General features: G+C 43.1%; 1 protein-coding gene across 1 annotated transcript in view; it reads right to left on the reverse strand.

Moving 5' to 3' along the window:
* ASS1 (argininosuccinate synthase 1) overlaps nt 1-23,829 on the reverse strand; it is a 147,532-nt gene that overhangs the window by 8,357 nt on the left and 115,346 nt on the right. Inside the window, exon 14 of the mRNA XM_077478172.1 lies at nt 4,280-4,436. Within this exon, the coding sequence (XP_077334298.1) occupies nt 4,280-4,436 (157 nt within the window). The remainder of the gene's footprint in view (nt 1-4,279; nt 4,437-23,829) is intronic.

Below are 23,829 nucleotides of genomic sequence, written 5' to 3' on the forward strand. Positions count from 1 at the left end.
TCAGCTATGAAGTACAAGGGCCTGCCTGATTGGATTCAAATTGAAAGTGTTTAGGTTTGACCTCAAATAATACAGTTTTTGTAAATCTAAAGGAACATTGTACAAGAACATTGTATAAAGTATAGCACCCCCCCTTATGCTTGTAGAATTTTGTTCCTACGAGAAAGTAAAACATTCCTCATCTCACCATTCAGTGGTGTCACAGGCTCAACTAATTTTGAATTAATTTTTGTTCAAGTACCATGTCAATATCTTGATTTTTGTAGAACAAGCTTCTTCTGTATTAACTTTGATAAATGCATGAGCATAAGACTAGTTACAATTTTTCTTGGGCCAAAAGCGAATAACACAATTAGAAATTTGTTCATTCCCATTAAGATTTGACAACAATTTTCCAACTTTGTCTTTCAAATTTTTTTTGCTTGCTCTAGTCTAAATGAATTGTCAAATTGTCCCCTTTAACTCCAAGGAGTGTTCTGAAAATGACAATTTTTGTTACAAAATTCTACAGATGTAAGGTCAGCTTCAGTCAGTACCTTGCCTTATGGTAGAAACTGACCCGGACCACCCTGTCTCCCCTTTGTAGGGACATCAGATACACTTTTTATTGTCTTTTGTGGATCTACTCCAGACTTCCATGTTCTCTTTCCCCAGATCCGTCCTCGCTTGCTCCCTGCGTGTTCTTAATACCGAACTAACTATTACCGCTAGGCTGAAATACGGGGATTGTAAAACAAATGCTGGTGCCTTGTGCAGCCAGCAGCGGCTACCCCTCCCAATATAAATTACCACCAGCCTTAAATTGTAGAAGGAGAAGAAAAAAAAAAATGACTGTAGAATGATTTTACCTCCCTTGACGTGAAACTAAAGTATGAAGGAAAGAGAGACAGAGAAGAAACCGGTGCCTTTTATTTTTGCTCATTGAAGTGACTGTGACCTGCTCTATAATTACGTTACTTTATACCCACTGTGCTAAGGCATTTCCACCCTGTGTTAGTTGCAGCAGCTTGCTTGCTCCCCCTGATTCCCGTTAGGCTGTCATTCAAAAGCTTTCAAAGCAGAAATGCAAAAGTCAAAAAGAAGAAAGGCAAATGGTTGGCGGCACGGTGAGTATAAAAGCCAGCTCTTTCTTGATCGTGCTCACTTTAGGATTTTTTTTTTCCTTCTTTTGACTTTATTCATTGAATCTCCCCAAGAGAGAGTGAGAGAAAAAGAGAGAGAGAGTGACATAATGAGGGGGGTGGAGGTGGTTTGAGAAGCTGCTGATTTGGAAACGGATGGGAGGAGGTGGATGGAAGAAGAGGGGGCATCCAAAGGTAGGTGGTAATGTGGGAGATAGTATAAGATCCTTCTTCCTTTCCTCTATCATTGATATAAATAATGCTGGTTGCGAAGGAGTAAAGCAGCTTGTGTCCTAAAAAGTGTATGCCTAGTGATGGCATTGTGTAAAGAGTGATGATGTCATCACATAAGCCATGAAGTCATCTACTGAAGAAGAGCCAGAAGAAATCACACAACCTTTGACAATACATGATTGTGAGCATGATGCCACTTGGCAATTTGGTTGGAATCAGCAGTACCCTAAAAATACAGTTACCCGTTAACACGCTAGCATCAGCCCTAACATCTCCTCTAACCTAACCCAAGTCTCATTGCCTAACATTTACCCTAAGCTGGCCATACACCAGCAGAATTGAATTCAAATATTTCTACGGGAAGTCTAAAAATCATTCATCGGAGCATTAAATTTTGCCATCACAGAGTCAACTAATTACATTCAAAGGACCTTAAAATTTCTCCAAGATCTGCTACTTAAATGGAATTCCAGATGAATTAAACAGGTTTCTTTTGTGCCTAGAACATGCCTATTGCAATATGTACGATTTTTTCAGAAAATAAACCACATTCAGAGTTACAATTTCATTCATTCCAGAAAAAATGTTCCACTCTGCTCCTTTAAATTCTCTCATCTCTATGGTGAAAAATGATTGCCAATTTGACCCAAATAAATATTAGAAAACTGAACGAATATTCCGATTACAAACATTTTTGATCCAAATTCTACTAGCATATGGTCAGTTTGGTGATCAAATTAATAGTATTTAGGAAATATGCAACTCAAGGACCATTATGTGTAAAGCCAAAATTATGGCATCTGAACTACTGCATCTGCTATGGCTCCCAATATTTTAAGCTAGACTTTTTTCCATAGCAGATTGCAGAGGGGCTGGCTGTCCTCCTATTCTATCTAAGGGGACACTGGGGAAATGTACTCTTATTTCCTGTTATGGTTACATGGTGTCATAGAAACAGTAAGTGATGGAAATCTTTTTAAGAGGAACTGAAGAACAAAAACATATGTTTCTAGTAGAGTGGGAAAGGATCAGAAGTTGGGTCAGGTTTTGAATGCTCTGCCTTGTGTCTCAACTCATTTCTTTTCCTGGTTTGACAGGGACAGAAAGTAAGGCGAGGTCTGTGGGCAGAAGTAAAAAATAACTTGTCAGAAATCGGAACGCTTTCCTACTAGGGCTATAGCAAATGTTTTGGCTGGGACTAGACTTAAAACCACTGAGGTGATAGGTAGATGTGATGTATGGAGGACAGTCAAGATGGCTGTGGATGTGTTAGGATCAGTTATTGAGGCCACAAATAGTGCAACGCTTAAGCTGGCCATACACTACTAGAATTTTGTTCCAAAATGTTCTATTTCAGACTGTTCGCTTAATGTGCTAATGGTTAGTGAAGTCAAATGACTACAGTGTTCAAGAAAATTCAAAGGAGCAGGATTGACATTTTTTACACACATTTCTAACAGTGTATGTGGTTTTTGTTTGGGAAATTCCATTCATACCATAATCAAAGGTTAAAAGCAAATTACATTTCTGGTGTACTTTCGAACAATATTAATGAAATAAAATGGTAAGTCTGAGATGATTTAAAAATGAAATGCATTCCTAAATAAAATGTATGACCAAAACATGCTAAGCTTCTATAAGGTTCTGGTATAACCAAAACCACACCCAAAGGCCAGAACAAATACTTTGGACACTGGTTGAGTCACCTCCAGGCTTAGTTTATGTCTCACAAACTCAAGTAATGAGATGTTGTGACACCAACATGTGGCTTTGCATTGACTACAGCGGGCAGATGGGATTGGAACATCGGTACTGGTCATCACTAGAGTCCTCAGGAAGTTCAAACGTTTCCAAAGCTTTTACTTTTAGGTTTGGGTGCAGGACATGGTTAGAACCCCTGTCTGTTTTTTTTTTTTAAGTTTCCCTGCTGAGGAAATTCACCTTCTGCATGTGTCCTGGAGACCATCGTCATCAGGACAGAACATTATGGAGATGCAAAATGTCAAGGTTGTAATCGGAACATGAATACAAAGGAAGTCATTTGATTCGATTGACTCATTTGTTTCAGTGACAACTGTCTGAGAGGGGATTTCTCCTCCCTTTGAAGAGATTTCTTCTTACATACTGTTGCATCTCTGGGACAGGAAGTAAAGGGTAAACCTTCACGCCTTCCCTACTCTATCCAAAACTAAGAAAAAAGTTTTGGCTGGACATATACATTTTAACATACTGTATCCATTAGATTGCTACAGATACACTTTAAATCTGAAGTGTAGGTATGGAAATTTGTATAGTGTTACATTGGTCTAGCTTGGACCAGTGTAAGTATGTATGTGTCATACCTGTGGTATACCCTTGGAAGTTTTAAATCACTGTAGTAGACACCGCTACTCCACTGGCTTCTGGGTCCTGTACAGAGTGTCTGCCCTGCTAGGTTGTGAACATAGGAGGTCACTTGTTTGGCACAGGCGTCATTCGGAGAACACTTTGCATTTTCTCACAGAATACAAAGCATTCTCTGATTGGATGAGGTGTAGAGAAAGGGCGGTAATGTCACAGTGTCCACCTTGTCCAAGTTAGAGAACACTTTGCATTAATTGAGAAACCTCAAAGTCTTCTCTGAATGGCACCCGTGCTAAGCGGGCAACCTCCTGCGTTCAATAAGCAGCATGGTAGCTGCTTGGCATGTGACACGGAAACTAGTGGTGATCACTGTAATGATGGTGCCTACCACAGAGATTTTCAGCTTCCACGAGGATCCCAAAGGTATGGCACAAACATACTTACATTGGTCCAAGCTGGACCAATATAACTTAAAAAAAAAAAACTGCCATACCTAAAACGTCAAATTTAGGAAGCTAGCATATAATTCAACTTGCTACACCAATTGCATGCTGGGAAACTGTTGAAAGTCCATCACTTACCTCACCAGCTCCTCATTATACAGCGATTGTGGCGACTCTCTGCCCAGTACATAAACTTGTCCCTTCAGGACAGACAAATGAACTTTCCCCTGCACCAGTTCCTGAGATTTGGCGATGCACGATCGAACAAACTCACACTCGGGGCTGTACCAGAACCCTGCAAGTACAAAAACATATCATGAGCTATATGAAGAAATCCTTTCGATTAATTACACATCTGAATCTGAAAAGTCACATTTCTTGTCAGTAAACATTTTGACTGGTCATGTCTTAGCAGAATATGTACAGCATACCTCCACACTGGGAGGGAAAGGTCTTCTCTAGGGTCTTCTTCAAGGTAGACTTGTGTAAAATCGGGGGATCTGGGAGAAGTTTGTGGCTAATGACTAAAATTAGCAAGATTTTATCATTTGGAGTAAATACAAGTCTCGGATTCTGATTTCTCTTGTTTAGGCCCGTGGGCTGAACAAGTGATTATCACTTGATTCCTCCATCCACTGTAAACAGGCCCTCATGGTTGTCAGAAAACCTAAACAGGGACAATAACTGATTGGCTACTGTACACAGAACATGCAAACTCAATTATTTTAGTAAATAAAAACTGCTAAATATCTCTTCTCATCAGCTGTATATAGCAGTCTGGTGACTTCTATCAGTGTCTGGCTAAGCACTGGTTAAAGCTTGTAAAGCCTCGTACACACGATCAGGCTTTGTACAAACTTTCCCATGGATTTTTGTATAAAGGGCATCGGCCAAGAACTTGTATTGCATACACACGCCAGGACTTTTTCAGCCAACTTTCACCAAATCACGTGTTTTTTCTGCTCTTTACCGCCACCTTTGGCCAACTTCTGTATTGTTGTCTGATCTTTAGCATTGGTTCTGAGCATGCGTGTTTGTACTTTGTACAAAAGTCCTATGGCTTTCTGTACACACGATCAGACTTTGCTCCATCGGACTTTTGTTGCCAGAAGGTTTGTCCGTTCGCACAGCCAACAAAAGTCAGTTGAAAACCGAAAAAGTTTGTCCGATGGAGAGTACACACGGTCGGATGTTGCTCCAAAACAGCTAATTTTCATGTTTGTTGTTAAAAATTCTGATCGTATGTACGGGCCTTAAGAGGAGTTTTCATTTTCCTCTGACTACCCTATGAGGCTACATGACACCTGACCCTCTGTCTGAACAGTGCTGATAGGCCCTGTGCTGATCACATGCACCCTCCCACAAAAAAAAAAAAGAAAAGCTCACTAGTAATACACAGCAAACTGGGCATGTTCAGAGTGCCTCCAAGGCTCTGTACTGTCAGCAGATAGATTGAGGACAGTGGAAGAAGGGGAGGACCAGAGAAGATGGGATCAAACAGCGTTTTTACAAAATGCAGAGGATTAACCCCTAGGTTCCATAGTGAGTATAACAAGCATGCTTTACTGCATATACCGACTGATTTTACTGTTGTGAGTTTAATAACATTTTAAGTAAAGCAGGACTGAGAGAGGAAAGATCCCCAGTCTGAGCCAGGACATTGCTTTGTATAAGGCTGTTTGGCCTCTTTCAAACAGAAAGGGAGCAATAAAAATAGGTGGTGGAGCCATGATTTTACCCACCTACTCTGTTCACAATACAGCCAGAGGGGTCTGTTTACAGTGCAATGCTTTTAGTTGCAGCCATGGCAAATTTAACCTGGCATGTTGAGTTGAAATCCATTCAAGTCAATAAGGCTGCTTGACTCACGGCTGCAGCAAATTGGTCCGATTGAAATTTGCCTTTCGCCAAAAAAAAAAAAAGAGGTATTCTGGAGATGACAGGATTGCCTTCAGAATGCCTGACTGTGGCTGCTTAGACACACTCTGAAAAGTAATCCAACATGGATTGCCTGACAGAGAATTGGCAAACGTAAATCTAGTCTTAAATTGGCCATACACTGATAGAAAAAAAAATCTGATTCCTTCATCCACACTATACAGTGCAGATGGATGAATCCCCCTGCTGAGCTATTGTATTTCCACCCTCCCCTTTGATTTTTCATTAAAAGGATGTTGGGTGGGTGGGGGCAGACAGGGCCACCCACTAAGTGAATTTTATTCAGTTCATCAGGAACCGGCTAAAATTTGCTCAATGTATAGTCAACTTTAGTCTGAACCAATGAATCTGATTGGATAAGCACAGGGATGACCTCATTTGCATGTGGTGGCTACTTCATTTTCCAATCACAAGTCTTGGAGAATTTGGCAGATTAAACAGTTGATGTTTGGTATAATAGTGAGCTGACTGGACATTGGACAAGATCCAAGAATACATCTCCACCTCTAGCATGCCTGCTTTAGCCCCTACCATTCAATTGGCCTTAGAAGCCCCTATTACACAAGACAAGATCCAAGACACCATTCACCAAAGTTCTCTGGCCCTGATGATCACAAGACAAGATCCAAGACACCATTCACCAAAGTTCTCTGGCCCTGATGATCACAAGACAAGATCCAAGACACCATTCGGCAAAGTCTCCTGGCCTTAATGACCAAGGCCAAGGGACTTTGCCGAACGGTATCTTGGATCTTGTCCTATGTAATGTGGGCTTCTAAGGCCAATTGAATGACGGGGGCTAAACTAGGCATACTGAAGGTGGAGATCTTTTCATGGATCTTGTCCAGTCTTGATTTGGCAATGCCGGGGGGGTCTTCAGAATGTAGATTTTACAAGGAGGCATAGAAGGTCCCAAAAAAAGTTAGAAATGTCTTTAGGATGATTGGTACTGGAACCTTGAAACGTTTTAATGTTTAGTATATACTGTACATTTCAACTGTGTTTTTAGAAGTTTGCTTGAAGTGATTACAAAAAAAAAAAAAGACAGAAGCAAGACATAATACTACGAGTGTGATTTGCAGTACAGATAGTTATGGTATTATCACCAATTAATGGTTTATAGTACCTGAATGTAGGCAGCGGGAATAAGCAGAGAAAAGCAGAACCACTGCATAAAAAATATTCAACAGCTAAAACCTGACTTTAAACAGATCTTGGGATAGCAAGGCGGTGTTGTCACAACAGAAATTTTCATATGAATGAATGTTTTAAGAGGTCTCACACTTCCGAGTCCCACTGACATTTTCCCTTTACGTTTTTGGAAGGTGACAACATAAACATGAAACAGTCTGCATGCGTCGGTGTATGACTGCTAAATCACTCTCTACAAGCCGATCTGTTTGTGCTTGACTGAAGAGGAGGATAAACATTGTGTAACCTGTGCTAAATAAGGATGGTTTATGTCGCCCTCAACCCCCAATCAGATTAAAGGGAACCTGCCCCAAGAGAAATACACAGGCTACCATTGCGGAGGTCCTTCTGAAATGCTAGCTGCCTGGCTGTCTCTGGCTTCAGTACCGTTATCTAATTATAGGCTGTTTGACCTGGGATAAGCATTTAACAAGTGAAGTCAGATCTTCTAATCTACACAATGAAGCATTTTGTGATCATCATTTTCATAAGGAGGTCAGCAGTGGAAACTCATGTATTTATCGCTTAAAGGTAAAGCTGAACTCTTGGAAAACTAAAAGTTGTCCCTTGCAGTCGGGCTGCACCCACACTGCAAAGGTTAATTGCTTGTTTTTGTTTAGGACCACTGGTGGAAGCAGTTTTACTTACTTGATCCTCCATGCTGCTGGACTGATCCCTGCAGCCTCCTCTCCTCTACGGCACTCTGATGTTATCAAGACTAATGCAGGGCCCATAGTCCTGCACTAGACACAAGTCCACTGCTGGCATGTAGGGAAGCACCTTCTGCCAGGGTAGCAGAGAATCAGGCAAGTAAAACTATCCCATCCCCTAGACCAGGGGTCACCAAGCTTTCAACACAAGGGGGACTGTGGCCAATGGGAGTAGAATAATCTCTGGCATTGTTGGGAGTAAATAATCTCAAAGGCTTTGTGGTCGATCAGTGTTAAAGCCAATTACATCATTGGTGTCAGTGGGCGGAATAGTGCCCCATCATTGGTGTCAGGGGGAGGAATAGTGTACCATCACTGGTGTCAGTGGGAGGAATAATGCCCCATCATTGGTGTCAGTGATTGGAATAGTGCCCCATCATTGGTGTCAGTGATTGGAATAGTGCCCCATCACTGGTGTCAGTAGGAGGAATAGTGCCCCCTCACTGGTATCAGTAGAATTAGTGCCTCATCATTCGTGTCAGTAGGAGGATTAATGCCCCATCATTGGTGTCGGTGGGAGGAATAGTGCCCCATCATTGGTGTCGGTGGGAGGAATAGTGTCGGTGGGAGGAATAGTGCCCCATCATTGGAGTCAGTGGGAGGAATAGTGCCCCATCATTGGTGTCAGTAGGAGGAACAGTGCCCCATCATTGGTGTGAGTGAGGGAAGGAGTTCCCCATCTCTGGTGTCAGTGGAAGGAATAGTATCTAATCAGTGGTATCTGTGGAAGAAATAGTGCCCTGATAAAGGCAAGCAAAGGGCCAGATCAAGCACGCAGGCTGCAGTTTGCAGGCCTCTGCCCTAGACAAAGACAATTAGTTAACCCTTGCAGTGTGGGCACAACCCCCCCTACAAGAAAGGGCTTTTATTGTAGTTTTCTATAAACTGGGCATTAAAGCTGAGTTCTAGGCAAATATAAAAGACACACATCAATGCAACTCTGTAAGCAATTAAACAGACACCTGAACATACAGCTACATCTCAAAAAATGTGAATATCAAAAAGTTTATTTATTTCAGTAATTCAATTCAAAAAGTGAAACTCGTGTTTTATATAGATGTGTTACACACTGAGTGATATATTTAAAGCGTTTCTTTCTTTCAATTTTGATGATTATGGCTTACAGCTAGTAAAAACCCCAAATTCAGTATCTCTGAAAATGAGAATATTACATAAGACCAACAAGAAAAAGGATTTTTAATAAAGACATGCTGAGAAGTATGTCCTTGTACCAGTGTTAATTTCGTGGACTAAAACCGACTAAAACATTTTAGTCGACTGACTTAATACCATTTTAGTCGACTAAAATTAAAACGATTGAGCTGACTAAAATATGACTAAAACTAAAATGGCATTTTAGTCAAAAGACTAAGACTAAAACTAAATTGAAATTTGATGTAAAAATGAACACTGGTCTGCATTGCATGTTTATACCTTAACATATATAATAACATATTCGATTTTTCACTCCAGCAGTATACAAGTTTTGAAATTGTAGAGAAATGCTTAAATAATGCATTACAATTTAACTACACCCATTAGATTTTAGATGACTAAAATTGCTTTTAGTCAACTAAAATGTACTGGAGATTTAGTCGACTAAAACTAAAACAATTGCAGAAGACTAAAATGGTACTAAAACTAAAATGCCATTTTAGTCCTAAGACTAAAACTAAATTGAAATTTGTTGCCAAAATTAACACTGCCATGTACAGTATAGTATGCACTCATAACTTAGTCGGGGCTCCTTTTGCATGAATTACGGGATCAATGCGGCATGGCATGGAGGAGATCAGCCTGTGGCACTGCTGAGGTGTTATGGAAGCCCAGGTTTCTTTGATAGTAACTTTCAGCCCATCTGCATTGTTTGGTCTGGTGTCTCCCATCATCCTCTTGATAATACCCAACAGATTCTCAAGCCCTGAAGAGAAAGGCTGTTTCCCCCCAAAATGCATTGGATGTATTTGATGGTTTTAAACACTAAAAGTTTTAAAAAGTCTTTCAAGTGAGATGAACTTTACAAGGCTCTCCTCAGTACACAACTAAGAGGATACGGGGGTACAGGCAGTCCTCCCATTCCGGTCCTGTGACCCATTGGGTCAACAGGGGGGGTCCGGCAGGGAATTTCACTGATCCCCTTTGCAGCACTAAACAGCACCCTCCGTACTGATGTGTTGTGGTGGGCAATGTCATTAGGGGGCAGATCCCTGTGGCATGGGCCTCTTGCAGGTGTTAATGTGAGTGTATAGGTGGAGAAGGGCCCAGCCCAAGGGGGGAAGGAGAAGACACTAAACCTAGTACACACTAGTAGTCTTCTTTCATTCAACCCAGCAGGGCTGAATGAGAAAAAAAACTGACAGCTCAGGAGGAACAGCTGTACTAACTATCCAACATTAGTACATCGATCTTCAATGCTGTGCTGTTGTGTTCTGACAGGGGCACAGCGTGAGAACACGCCAGTTGCCAATGGCTGAGAGTGCTGATCGGGAGCCAAGCGGCAGACCTTTTTCAAACATGCCCCCTTCAAAAGAAGCCGGCCAATGGCTTGTTTCTGTCGGACCAACTGTAGTACACATGGGTTGAATGTCAGACGGTTTTTATTGAACCGGTCAATGCCGCCTGACATTCGGCCCATGTTTACGAGGCTTAATACTGAAGCAAGTTCCTGGGGACCCAACTTTGCACTAGTGCAAGAGCTATAGTTTTTGCTGTGAATGGGCAACCCTGTACAAACTGGTTTCAGGACTGGAATTGTGCCATTCCAGAGTTTGTGTCTGTGGAGCTGAATTATGGCAAAGTGAAAGCCCTAATCATTGAAAGGGATCATGGCTTATTTTTTTCATTCTTTTTAAAGGTGCAGCCAGGGATCATGTGGATCTGATTGCTCCACATGACATGTTACCCCCACATTTCATATTCCTGATATGTGCCTGTTTCCTTTGTGTGAAAACCCTGGTGTTTCTGCCTGCCCTCTGCTTTCCTATAAAATAAAATTGAACACACTAGGCCTGAGAGCAATGCGTGATCGGTTTTCTGGATGTTTTGAGAACTCAGCCTGCTCTTTCCAATGGAATAGACTTGTGCTGACAACCCCCCCTTCCATGCACAGCCAGTCAGGGCCGTCTTTAAGGCATGGCAAAAGGGGCAGCTGCCCTGGGCCCTGTCATTGTTGTGGGGCCCAAAGCAGCTGCCTCATACTTGTCAACTACCCCAGTTTAAATTCCCTTGTCCCTTGAAGTTTTAGTCATGTGCTGTGTCCCGATATCTCAGTGTGAAGTGCTGCTACTAATGCTGCCCAGCTCTGCCCTATTTTCGTGTACAGATGGCTCATCTGCAGACCCTGTGTTTACATGTAAATAGCCGTCATTCTTATGTAAATAGCGGCAGCATTTTTACGTAAATAACTGAGGCCGGCGGCATTGATATGTAAATAAAGAAGGCATTCATAAGTATAGCATACCCCTCTGCAGTGAGGAGATGATGTGCTGTAACTTCTAGCAACCAATCAATGAGCAGTATTACTGTACAGTAATCTCTAGCAACCAATCAACAAGCAGAAATCATGTGCTGTAACCTCTATCAACCAGTCAGTAAATGGTAATGATATGCTGTAACCTCTGTCAACTCATCACAATCGCTGCCTGATCTGATACAGTAAACTGATTTTAAGTCTAGCTGATATTTATTGTATGTCTCAGAGCAGGAGGAGAGTGAAATTGCATTGGGGGGGGAGGGGCCCAAGAAATTTTTTGGCCAATATTAAAGACGGCCCTGCACCCAGTCACTGGGAAGACGTGTACTGATGTTTCTCTTCCCCCAGCTCTCTGAGTTCCTTATGCAGCTGAGAACAGAGGCTATGTGATCACTTAAAGAAAGGAAAAATATATTTATGTTTTTTTTTTATATGTATACAGAAATGTTTTGCCTTTCATTTCCATTTTAAACTGAATGGGATGTATAGGTGACAGTTTCCTGGTTAGCTCACATGCGTAGGGTCGGATTCTAGTCCAGCACTGGGGGTGGGGGGGGGGGACCCATCAAGTAGACTGTACATGGTCCCATGTTCTAATTGCAGCCCTGGATCTTCCTGTTGGGAGTATTTAAGACATACCAGAAGTTGGGTTGTCTCAACTCACCAGGCTCCATCCATAACTAAAATACCACGTTTGAGTGAACTTCCGGTTGGAGTATTTAAGACATACAAGGAGTTGGGTTGTCTCAACTCACCAGGCTCCATCCATAACTACGTTTGAGTGAACTGGCCCTTTAATGTCTATAGGCACCCTAAACAGTTTTGCTACTTTAATTGTTACAAAAAAAACAAACTTGGTATTAGCCGAAGTTCCCCTTTCATTCTTCAATGAACTTGTATGGTTGGGGATTTAATGACAGCTTGATTATAGTCACAGCAAACTGGAAATCTATCGCTGAATGTTATTAACTCTGCGGTTCCTGGATATCTGTAAACCGATTACAATAACTCCGCTCTTATGTTCTCGTTCTCTTCCCCTGTGGCCTCTAGATTAAAGACGCCAGGCTGCGTTGTGACCTTACACTTTATCAGGGTCAGGAATCAGGGCCCATATGGGTTGCTGTGGGCTGAGAGCCTGCTCAGGTGAGCTCACCTTCTATAGCATTCTCCAAAGGTAACATTAGTCGCTACAGGAAGAAAGGACTGACACTTGTCTCCCGGGAACCAAATACCAAAGCACATCTGTCCCTTAGACTCCGACAGAACCCTCGTTCCCTGGGGCTACAATGGATTTATCTAGAAGACCGCTTGTTACTGTATAAAAGGGGGTTTTGTAACAGACCAAGAAAAAAACTGATTGGTATAATACAAATCCACTCTGCCCAATCAGATTCAAGCTTTGCTATCCAGTAGCGTTTGCCTTTGGCTACTATGCATAGTAACAAAAAGTGGGTAAACTGACATATTTTTAGAAGTTCCAATAATTGAAACATGACATGTAATCAAATATTAAAGTGGAACTGAACCCATCAATTTAACAGTTTCAAAAAACAATGATATTCCTAGCATGCTGGGAAATGCCACTGTCACATTGCTTGTGCTCTCAACCTGTCAAATCATCCAATGGCTGGTGTTATAACTGATCACATGTGCAGCACCATGGCAGTTGCAGATCAAACAGAGCCCAAAATGGCAGCTTTTATAGCTGAAAAGCATAGGAGGGTTCAGTTCTGCTTTAACCACTTTCCGACCGGCTCATGTACATATACTGTGGCAGGTTGGCAGCCCTGCGCGAACTGCCATACATGTAGGGTTGCCACCTGTCCAGGATTCACCCGGACAGTTCGGGTTTGGAATCATGTGTCCGGGTTTCAGACTGTCTGAAACTCGGACACATTATTTAGACTGGACTATGGCTTCCCAGCAGGATTGCTGGCTGCAGTTGTCTCAGCTGAGAGTGTCTGTTACACTCTTTCACACTGCCTAAAGGCAACACTAACAACCCCCCCCCCCCCCAAAAAAAAAACACAGATGGGAGAGGAGAGAGGGTTCGATCTGCACCTCTTACCCCACCCTTACCCCTCTTTGTCTTCTCTCACTCAATTCCCTGGTGCTGTGCCTCAGAAAAGGAAAGTTGGGGCCGGAAATTTGAAGTCAAGCAGCCTCAGATACATCTGGATGAGAGGTGCTGCCAAAGGGTGAGTGAGCTCATCATCCATCCCTGTCTGTGATTGAAGTCTCACCCCCCTTCTCTCCCCTGCCTCTGAGTAAGTACACAAAGGTAAATCAGGGTTCTCAGAGCACCCCTTACATCAGAGTTCCCCATTACACCAGAGGCCACAGTGTTTCCCCTTACATTAGAGACTTCTTCGTACATCAGTGTTCTCAGTGTTCCCCCTCAAATCTGGTTTTCCAGAGCACCCCTTATGTTAGAGGCCCCAGAGTTCTCCCTTACATCAGAGTCTGCAGAGTCCCCCCTTACAGTGAAAGGGAACTCTGTGAGTTCAGATGTAAAAGGAGAACTCTGTGGAATCTGATGTAAAGGGGGACTCTTTATTATAACAAAAAGTAAAAAATATTGTTTTTTTTTCAAAATTGTCGCTCTTTTTTTTGTTTATAGCACAAAAATTTAAAACCGCAGACGTTATCAAATACCACCAAAAGAAAGCTCAATTTGTGGGGAAAAAAGGACATCAATTTTGTTTGGGTACAGTATTGGATAACTGCGCAATTGACAGTTAAAGCAACGCAGTGCTGCATCACAAAGAATGGCATGGTCATAAACCACTTTACGACCGGCGCACGACGATGTACGTCCTATTTTTGAAGAGGGATATCTCGGTAACGGCAGCAGCTCCTGCCACAAGCGAGATATCCATCTCTTCAGGTGCTGGTCGTGTGTACGATAATGGTGGTCTCCACGGCAGGTTCACCGCGAGATCACCGTTATCGGGGGGAGAGGTGCCACCCCCCCTCCCGCCACTGTCCCGCGCCCTCCGCCGCTTACCTGAGCCGTCGGTAGCGGCGGAGGCAATCGGGACCTGTCTTGTCTGTGGTATGGAGATGAGTGAGGCTAAGATGGCCCCCACCCGTCTCTATACCATAGCAGGGCGGAGGCGAAGTAAAAAGGTCACTTCTGCCCATACCTCTTAAAGGCACATTTTTCAAAGTAATTTTTTCAAATTACATTTATTTATTTTTTTGCATTTAAGTCCAAATATGAGATCTGAGGACTTTTTGACCCCAGATCTCATATTTAAGAGGTCCTGTCATGCTTTTTTCTATTACAAGGGATGTTTACATTCCTTGTAATAGGAATAAAAATGATCCAATTTTTTTTTTAAAACAGTGTAAAAATAAATAAAATCAAGTAAAATAAAATAAGAAAAAAAAAATATTTTTTTTAAAACACCCCGTCCCGACGAGCTCGCGCTCAAAAGCGAACGCATATGTGAGTAGCACCCGCATATGAAAACGGTAGTCAAACCACACATGTGAGGTATCGCCGCTCGGTAGAGCGAGAGCAATAATTCTATCCTCTGTAACGCAAAATATGCAACCTGTAGAATTTTTTAAATGTTGCTTATGGAGATTTTTGAGGGTAAAAGTTTGATGCCATTCCATGAGCCGGTGCAATTTTGAAGCGTGAGATGTTGGGTATCAATTTACTCGGCGTAACATTATTTTTCACAATATAAAAAAAAATTGGGCTAATTTTACTGTTGTTTTATTTTTTTATTCAAAAAAGTGATATTTTTTCCAAAAAAAGTGCACTTGTAAGACCGCTGCGCAAATACGGTGTGAAAAAAAGTATTGCAATGACCGGTATTTTATTCTCTAGGGCGTTAGAAAAAAAAACAATATTAATGTTTGGGGGGTTCTAAGTAATTTTCTAGCAAAAAAAAACTGTTTTAAACATGTAAACACCGAATGTGAAAAAGAGGCTCGGTCCTTAACCACTTTCAGACCGGACCATTTTGCTGGCTTAAGACAAGACCACTTTTTGCGTTTTGGCACTGTGTCGCTTTAACGGTCAATTGCGCGGTTGTGCGATGTGGCTCCCAAAACAAAATTGACGTCCTTTTTTTCCCACAAATAGAGCTTTCTTTTGGTGGTATTTGATCACCCCTGCGTTTTTTATTTTTTGCGCTATAAACAAAAAAAGAGCGTCAATTTTGAAAAAAACGCATTCTTTTTTTACTTTTTGCTATAATAAATATCCCCAAAAATATATAAAAAAAAAATGTTTTCCTCAGTTTAGGCCGATACGTATTCTTCCACATATTTTTGGTAAAAAAAAAAAACGCAATAAGCAATTATTCATTGGTTTGGGTAAAATTTATAGTGTTTACAAAATAGGGGATAGTTTTATGGTAATTTTATTAATAATTTTTTTTTTACTACTAATGGCGACAATCAGCGATTTTTATTGTGACTGCGACATTTTTGACACATTTTTGGGACCATTGTCATTTATACAGCAATCAGTGCTATACAAATGCACTGATTCCTGTGTAAATGACACTGGCAGTGAAGGGGTTAACTAGGGGTTGACAGTGTAGGGGTTAAGTGTGTCCTAGGGGCGTGATACTAACTGTGGGGGGGCTGGGCTATGTCTTAGTGAACACTGATCTCTGCTCCAATCACAGGGAGCAGAAATAAGTGCCTCTTGTTGCTAGACAGAACGGGGAGATGCTGTTTACATCGGCATCTCCCTGTTCAGCCTCCCCGTGAGACGATCGCGGGTATCCCCGCGGCGATCGAGTCCGTGGGACCCGCGACCGGACTCACGGGGGTCCCGACCGGCATGCGATGGCAGGGCGCCAATTTCAACTGGACGTACCTGTACGCCAGTTTGCCTGCCCGTGCCATTCTGCCGACGTAAATTGTTGTGTGCCAGTCGGGAACTGGTTAAATGGTTAAGAGGGCAAATCCTTCTGGGGCTGAAGTTCTTAAAACAGCATTAAACAAAAATTTTATATATTACCAATTCTTAGATGTGGTGGCTGCATTTGTTTTCCTTTTTAGGCTCTTTTCCCTTAATTTTTACCTGGTGATCTGGCCAGTAACACACCTCCTGTCCTAGGGTGTCTCCACTCTGGATGGAGAAGCAACAGAGACACCCTTAGACAGCAGCAACGTCAGTCTGGGGAGGAGGGTAGTGTTAGATTAGCAGATTTAGATGGACTTGACTAACAATTTAAAGCTGAACTCCAGCTAACACTTTATCAGAAGTTAAATAAGCAGTTTTTTTTCCTTTTGGGATAAAGTTTTTACATAAATGAATAAAAGCTGATCATTGTAAGTACCCCTGTCAGTGGTAAATGGTTTGTCTCAACCCTCTACCTTTCCTTTACAGCTTGGTCTGTTCAAGGAAGTTGACAAATTACAGACATACTGTTAGGAGGTGAAAATAAAGGCCTAGTTGACATTGCAATCAGTAGGAGATCCATGAACAGATCCCCTGCTAAATCAGAGCCCAACAGAACAAATGTCACTTTTGTGCCCGTCATGTGCGTTCAGTTTTTTCCACCATCTTGAGCACAGAGCTTAGCTGACCCACATTAGGTCTACGGGCAGGTGGAGGTATATGAACGTGCACACCCTTTTACCTCCGAGCTGTCAGGTTTGTTTGGAAATACAGAAAAATTACCCAAACCTAGACAGACACATCGCATGTCAAATCGGAGCCTATTGCTGGTGTTCTATCAGATTACCGCTACTCGTCAGATCATGTAATGGAAGTGACGTACTGACCAAAAAATACTTACTGCGCATGCGCTATGCATTCCGCGGCGCTATGCGTTCAAAACACATCATAATCTGAAGGGTAGCGGTAATCTAATAAAACACCCATGCGGACATCTTACTACACCCAGTTACTTCTTGAATTTTAGACTCATTTTAGCAATAAAGTGAGCGTAAATAAATATAGTATATTTAATCTGTGATGCTTTTTGGATGTTAAATTTTTAACCGATTGCCGCCCGCTGGCTGTCATATTACGGGCAGTCAGTGTGGCTCTCGTTCTGGGAGGGCGTCATATCACAGCCTCCCATTTAAACAGGGAATGCGCACGATTCATCCCTGTTCCTTCTGTGGCGGCGTGCCATGGAGACAATGCTCTCCACCGAGGGGGATGAACAGCCATTGGGCATGGCTGTATACCACGTGATCAGCCGTGATGAAGTCACGTCCGATCACAGGTGGTACCGCCCCACTTTGCATGGCGCATGCTTGCGATCGGGAGCACGTTGCCTGTGCACGTCGGTGGCAGCGTGTTCCCTGGAACATCGCCTGTCACGACGGTGGTAAACAGCCATTGGCCGTCGCCTGTTTACCACGTGATCGGCTCTGATCCTTTCACAGCCAATCACTAAATGTAAACAAATGAGATGTTACAGAGTTCTCCTCCTCACACACCCATTGTGTGTGAGGAGATTGCGGTAAAATCTCGTTAATGCCTACAGTGTACACCACACACTGATTGCCCCCCCCCCCCCCAATAAAGAGGACCTGTCACCATCCATCAATGTACCTGCCACCACCCATCAAAGTACCTGTCACAGTCCAACAGAGTACCCGAGTACCTGTCACAGTCCATCAGAGTACCCGAGTACCTGTCGCAGTCCATCAGAGTACCCGAGTACCTGTCGCAGTCCATCAGAGTACCCGTGTACCTGCCGCTGTCCATCAGAGTACCCGAGTACCTGTCGCTGTCCATCAGAGTACCCGAGTACCTGTCGCAGTCCATCAGAGTACCCAACTACCTGTCACAGTCCACCAGAGTACCCGAGTACCTTTCACAGTCCATCAGAACATCAGAGTACTGTCACAGTCCATCTGAGTACCCGAGTACCTGTCAGTCCAACAGAGTACTTGAGTACCTGTTACAGTCCATCTGAGTACCCGAGTACCTGTCACAGCCCATCAGAGTACCCGAGTACCTGTCACAGCCCATATGAGTAACTGTCATAGTTCATCTGAGTACCTGTCACAGTCCATATGCGTACCGAGTACCTGTCACCACCCTTCATAGTACCCAAATACCAGTCACCAGCTCATTAGGGTACCCGAGTACCTATATGTAGCCCATCAGAGTGCCCGCGTACCTGTCACCAGGCCATCAGAGTACCAGAGTACCTGTCACGAGGCCATCAGAGTACCCGAGTACCTGTCACCAGCCCATCAGAGTACCCGTCACCAGCCCATCAGAGTACCTGTCACCAGCCCATCAGAGTAATCGAGTACCTGTCACCAGCCCATCAGAGTAACGGAGTACCTGTCACCAGCCCATCAGAGTAACCGAGTACCTGTCACCAGCCCATCAGAGTACCTGAGTACCTGTCTGCAGCTTATCAAGTTACTCGAGTACCTGTCTCCAGCCCATCAGAATACCTGAGTACCTATCTGCAGTCCATGCCTCATAGAATATATGTTGGGGTGTTTGCTTTCCAAAATGGGGTCATTTTGTGGGTAATTCCACTGTCCTGGTGCTCAAGGACTTTCAAAAGTGTGATAGGTATGATTTAAATGAGATGTGTAATTTATGCTCCTAGAACGCCTGAAGGTACTACTTCAATGTTGGGCCTCTGTATGTGACCAGGCTGTGTAAAAGTCTCACAGATGTGGTATCGCCATACTCCGAATGAGTAGCAGAATGTGTTTTGGAGTGTCATTTTTGCTATATACATGTTAATGTGTTGGAAATATATAATAAATTGACAACTTTGTGTAAAAAAAATAAATAATGCGTTTTCATTTTTTCCACGTTTTCCAAAAACTTCTGAAAAAAAATGAACCGTTCAAATGACTCATTCTGCCTCACAGATTATACGTTGGGGTGTTAGCTTTCCAAAATGGGCTCATTTTGTGGGAAATTCCATTGTCCTGGTGCCCCAGGGCCTTCAAAAGTGTAATAGGTGGTTGAGAAATGAGATGACAGGTATGTGGCCATGCTGTGTAAAAGTCTCACACATGTGGTATCGCTATACTCGGAAAGAGTAGCAGAATGTATTTTGGGGTGTAATTTGTTGTATGCACATGGTGTGTGTGAGAAATAACCTGATAGTATGATAATTTTGTAAAAAAAATAAAAATAAAATTTTCATTTAGCAAAGGATTGTGGGAAAAAATTACAACTTAAAAAAACTCACCATGCTTCCTACTTAAAGCGGGGTTCCACTGTCTACTAGCTTCTTTTTTTTTTTGGAAAATGTCATTGATTATTCTATTAAAATGTATCACTCACTTGTTCCATTTTTAGACTCTCCTGCTGCCGGTTTTCAGCACATATAAAAACTTAGAAAACGTTGTGCTGATGGTTGTCATCTTGCCTGTGGGCATGTGAAGCTCACAGGCATCCTCTTCCGGGACACTGTGCTGCTGATGGATCAGCATGCACCCCTGTTCAAGCTCTGATCTTGCGCATGCGCAGTTATTCAAATTGGAGCTCCGATAAAAACTCAGGTTGCCATCACAACGGGCGGCGGCGTAGGAAGTCCCAACCTGTTGTGATGGCAACTGAGATAATCGCACGATAACTTGGGCCTGGCTGCCGCACAGACTCCTGGGAACAAGAGGATCCCAGGAGACAGTGCGGCACAGAAAAAGCGTAGACCTAGCCGCTGCAACCCCGCCCATATCCGCTGCAACCCCGCCCATATCCGCAGCAACACCGCCCATATCCGCAGCAACCAGAACCCGGAAATGGCCTGTAACAAAAGACTGAGAAAGTCACCAGAAAGGTACAGGTCCTCTTTATATTTCACAGAGAGAAATAAGTATAGGGAGATAGTGTTTATAATTCGGGTGGAGCTCCGCTTTAATACCTTGGAATGTCTACTTTCTAAAGAGGGGTCATTTGGGGGGTATTTGTACTTTCCTGACTTGTTAGAGCCCGTTCACACTGAGGCAGCACGACTTGCAGCGCGACTGCCTCAGGCGACCGGGATCCGACTTTAGCGGCGGCTTGTGAAATGACTTCTGTATAGAAGTCAATGCAAGTCGCCCCAAAAGTCGTACAGGAACCTTTTTCTAAGTCGGAGCGACTTGAGTCGCTCCGATTAGAACGGTTCCATTGCATAGAGCGGGACACGACTTGTCAGGCGGCTAAGTCGCCTGACGGGTCGCCCCTGTGTGAACCGACCCTTAGTGTCTCAAGAAATGAGATACACCTGATGTACTTAAGGCCTGATCAGATGTGATCAGTTTTCAGTGATCGGCACCATAGTTTGTAGACTCTATAACTTTCACAAAGACCACATAATATACACCAGTCTGAGTTATTTTTACCAAAGATATGTAGCAGTATAAATTTTGGCCAAAATTTATGAAGAAAAATTACTAATTAGCAAAATTTTATGACAGAAACAAAGAAAAAAAGCATTTTTTTTATTTATAGCACAAAAAATAAAAAACCCACTAGTAATTAAATACCACCAAAAGAAAGCTCTATTTGTGTGAAAAAAAGCACGCAAGTTTCATATGGGTACAGTGTTGCATGACTGAGTAATTGTCATTCAAACTGTAAGCTGAAAATTGGTCTGGGCAGGAAGGGGTTGTAAGTGCACTGTATTTAGGTGGTCACTGCTCAGTGCTAAACCTTTATGCTTTTAAAATTAAACATCACTGCATCACTGATGTCAATATACTATATTTATATATGCTCACTTTATTGCTAAAATTACTCTGAAATTCAAGACGTAGTTGGGCGTAGTAAGATGTCCGCATGGGTGTTCTGTCAGACTACCACTACCTGTCAGATCATGAAGTCTTTGTAACGCATAGTGCTAGGAAACACATGTTGGAACACATAGCGCATGCACAGTAAGTATTTTTTGGTCAGAACATCACTTCCTTTACACGATCTGATGGGTAGCGGTAATCTGATAGAATACCAGCAACAGGAGTGTCCCAATCGGTGCAACGCAGCACCGATTTCCAAAAGTAGTTCCTGCACTACTTTTAGCAACTTGGGGGCGGTTTCAATAGACATCTGTGCATGAACCCGCACCGGTGTCTTTCAAGTCACCCCCGAAGACAGACTGAAATACGGCTTTGAAATTGTGCGAGTTCATTTTTCAAAGCCGTGTTCAGTATGAGCGAGAGCTTACATCCACTTGCCAATAAACTTACACTGATCCTGAAAAACTGACAGGTGGATCTGAACAGATCATTATGTGAAAGGGCCCTAGGGCCCTTACAGTTCCAAAAAAGGGGAAGGCTGCAGGGCCAATCTTAGGCCGCATACACACGGGCGGACTATCCGTCCAACTAAGTCCGTCAGACAATCCGACAGACAGTCCGTCCTACTTTTGAATGAACGGACTTGACCACACACGACGAACAGACAGTCCGCTGAAAGCTTGCGCGATGACGTGTACAGCACGTATGACGGGACTAGAAATACGACGTCCAATACACTGCAATGCAACCTTCGGCCGTGTAAATCCTTTCTGAGCATGCGCCATACTTAGTCCGTCCAACTTGCCTACTCACGAGCGGACTGTCCGCTGAAACCAAGTTTGGACGGACAATATTACGGAAATTCCGAAAGACTTAGTCCGCCAGACTGTCCGCTGAAAAAGTCCGCTGAAGCCCACACACGAGCGGATTGTCCGCTGAAACACGTTTCAGCGGACCAAGTCCGTCAGACAGTCCGCCCGTGTGTACGCGGCCTTAGAGTTACAAAGCCTGAGTGCAGCAATATTTCTGGTGCCCATGGGCATAGTCATCTTACTAACTCCTCCCCTTTACAAAAGTTTCTATAGTCCCGCTATAAGTCGCTGATCACCGCCACTAATAGTATAAATAAATAAATAAAAATATCCCATAGTTTGTAGACGCTATAACTGTTGCGCCAGTCAATATATGCTTATTGGGACTTGTTGTTCTCCATTAGTTGGGAGTGGGGGTGGGTGACATATCCTCAGCTCTGAGGGGTTCGTGCTGGGACTTGTAGTCTTTCACTTTTGGGGGGGTCACATCTCCCAAAATGACAGGCTACAAGTTCCAGCATGAACCCCTCAGAGAGGAGGACATGACATCCTCCCAAACCCAACCACCACCACCAACTAATGGAGGACAAGTCCCAACATGAGCCCCTGAGATTTGAGAATGCGATTCCCCCCAAAAGTGAAGGACTACAAGTCCCAACATGAACCCCTGCAGCAGAGTGTGCAATACTGAAGGCTATAATAAATGTTGTCGTGTTTCGTGTATGTCATATAGAAGCGTGCTGCTACAATCCATGGACTCTGCATATAGTATAGGGATTGCTTAACCTGTGCCAAGACCACAGCTGGACATGCTGCTAAAACGTTTTTCCAAATAAGAAAAGGCCGGCACCCGGATGTTCAATGCTTGTTTGTAAATCTTCTTTATTGAAAACCCATTGGGGACAAAAATGGATCCAATACACAAAAAGATACTGATGTGTTTATGCCCTTACGGGCCTTAAGCCAGCCATAAACTGTTCAAATCTTGGCTGGTTCAGCAGGATCCAGACGAGATTTGAATCATGTATCTGCAGGCTTAATGTACCCAAGTAGATCGATCGACCAACTTGTGTACAAACAACTTTCTGGATTTTACATGCAATAATTGCTAGTGGCTGTTATGACCGCTAGCAATAATCAGTGTGTTCTCCTGGTGGGAACAGCTTCCCCTGTCCCGCCACCCCTGGGAGAACACAATGGCTCCATGGTAAGGAAATTTCCCTGTCAACGCTGTCTGTGTTGATGGGGGAATCCATCGACTCATTCTTGCAACCCAAGGTTGCAGGAAAGAAAATTGCTCCGTCTATGGCCGGCCTTAGTCATAGGCTATGACTAAGGCCCATAAGGGCAGAAACACGTCAACATCTTTTTGTGTATTGGGTTCTCTTTGTCCACAGTTGGTTTGCAACAAATAAGGTTTTCTAAACATTGAACACATGGGTGTCTACCCTTTTCTATCTGATTAAATGTTGTTGCCAGTCATATACAGGCATACCCCGCTTTTAAGTACACAATGGGGTTTATTTACAAAAGCTAGAAAGTGCAACATCAGGCTCACTTCTGCATAGAAACCAATGAGCTTCCAGGTTTTATTACCAAAGATTAATTGAACAAGCTAGAGTTAAAAGCTCATTGGTTTCTATGTAGAAGTGAGCCTGATTTTGCACTTTCGAGCTTTGGTAAATAAACCCCACTGTCTACTTAAACGTGGGGTATGCCTGTACAGTACTGCCATATAAAACTGTAGGATTGGGTGTGTCACAAGTAGTGATGGCCGAACGGTTCGCCCGGCGGTCGTTTCACGGCGAATTTCGGCTGTTCGCGGTCCGCCCGTTCGGCGGACTATTGCCGCTGTTCGCCCGGCGGACTTCCGTGTTT

This window comes from Lithobates pipiens, unplaced genomic scaffold (assembly GCF_037356315.1).
Source record: "Lithobates pipiens isolate NorthernLeopardFrog02 unplaced genomic scaffold, aLitPip1_a1.2 Scaffold_1, whole genome shotgun sequence".
In the NCBI taxonomy this organism is placed as follows: Eukaryota; Metazoa; Chordata; class Amphibia; order Anura; family Ranidae; genus Lithobates; species Lithobates pipiens.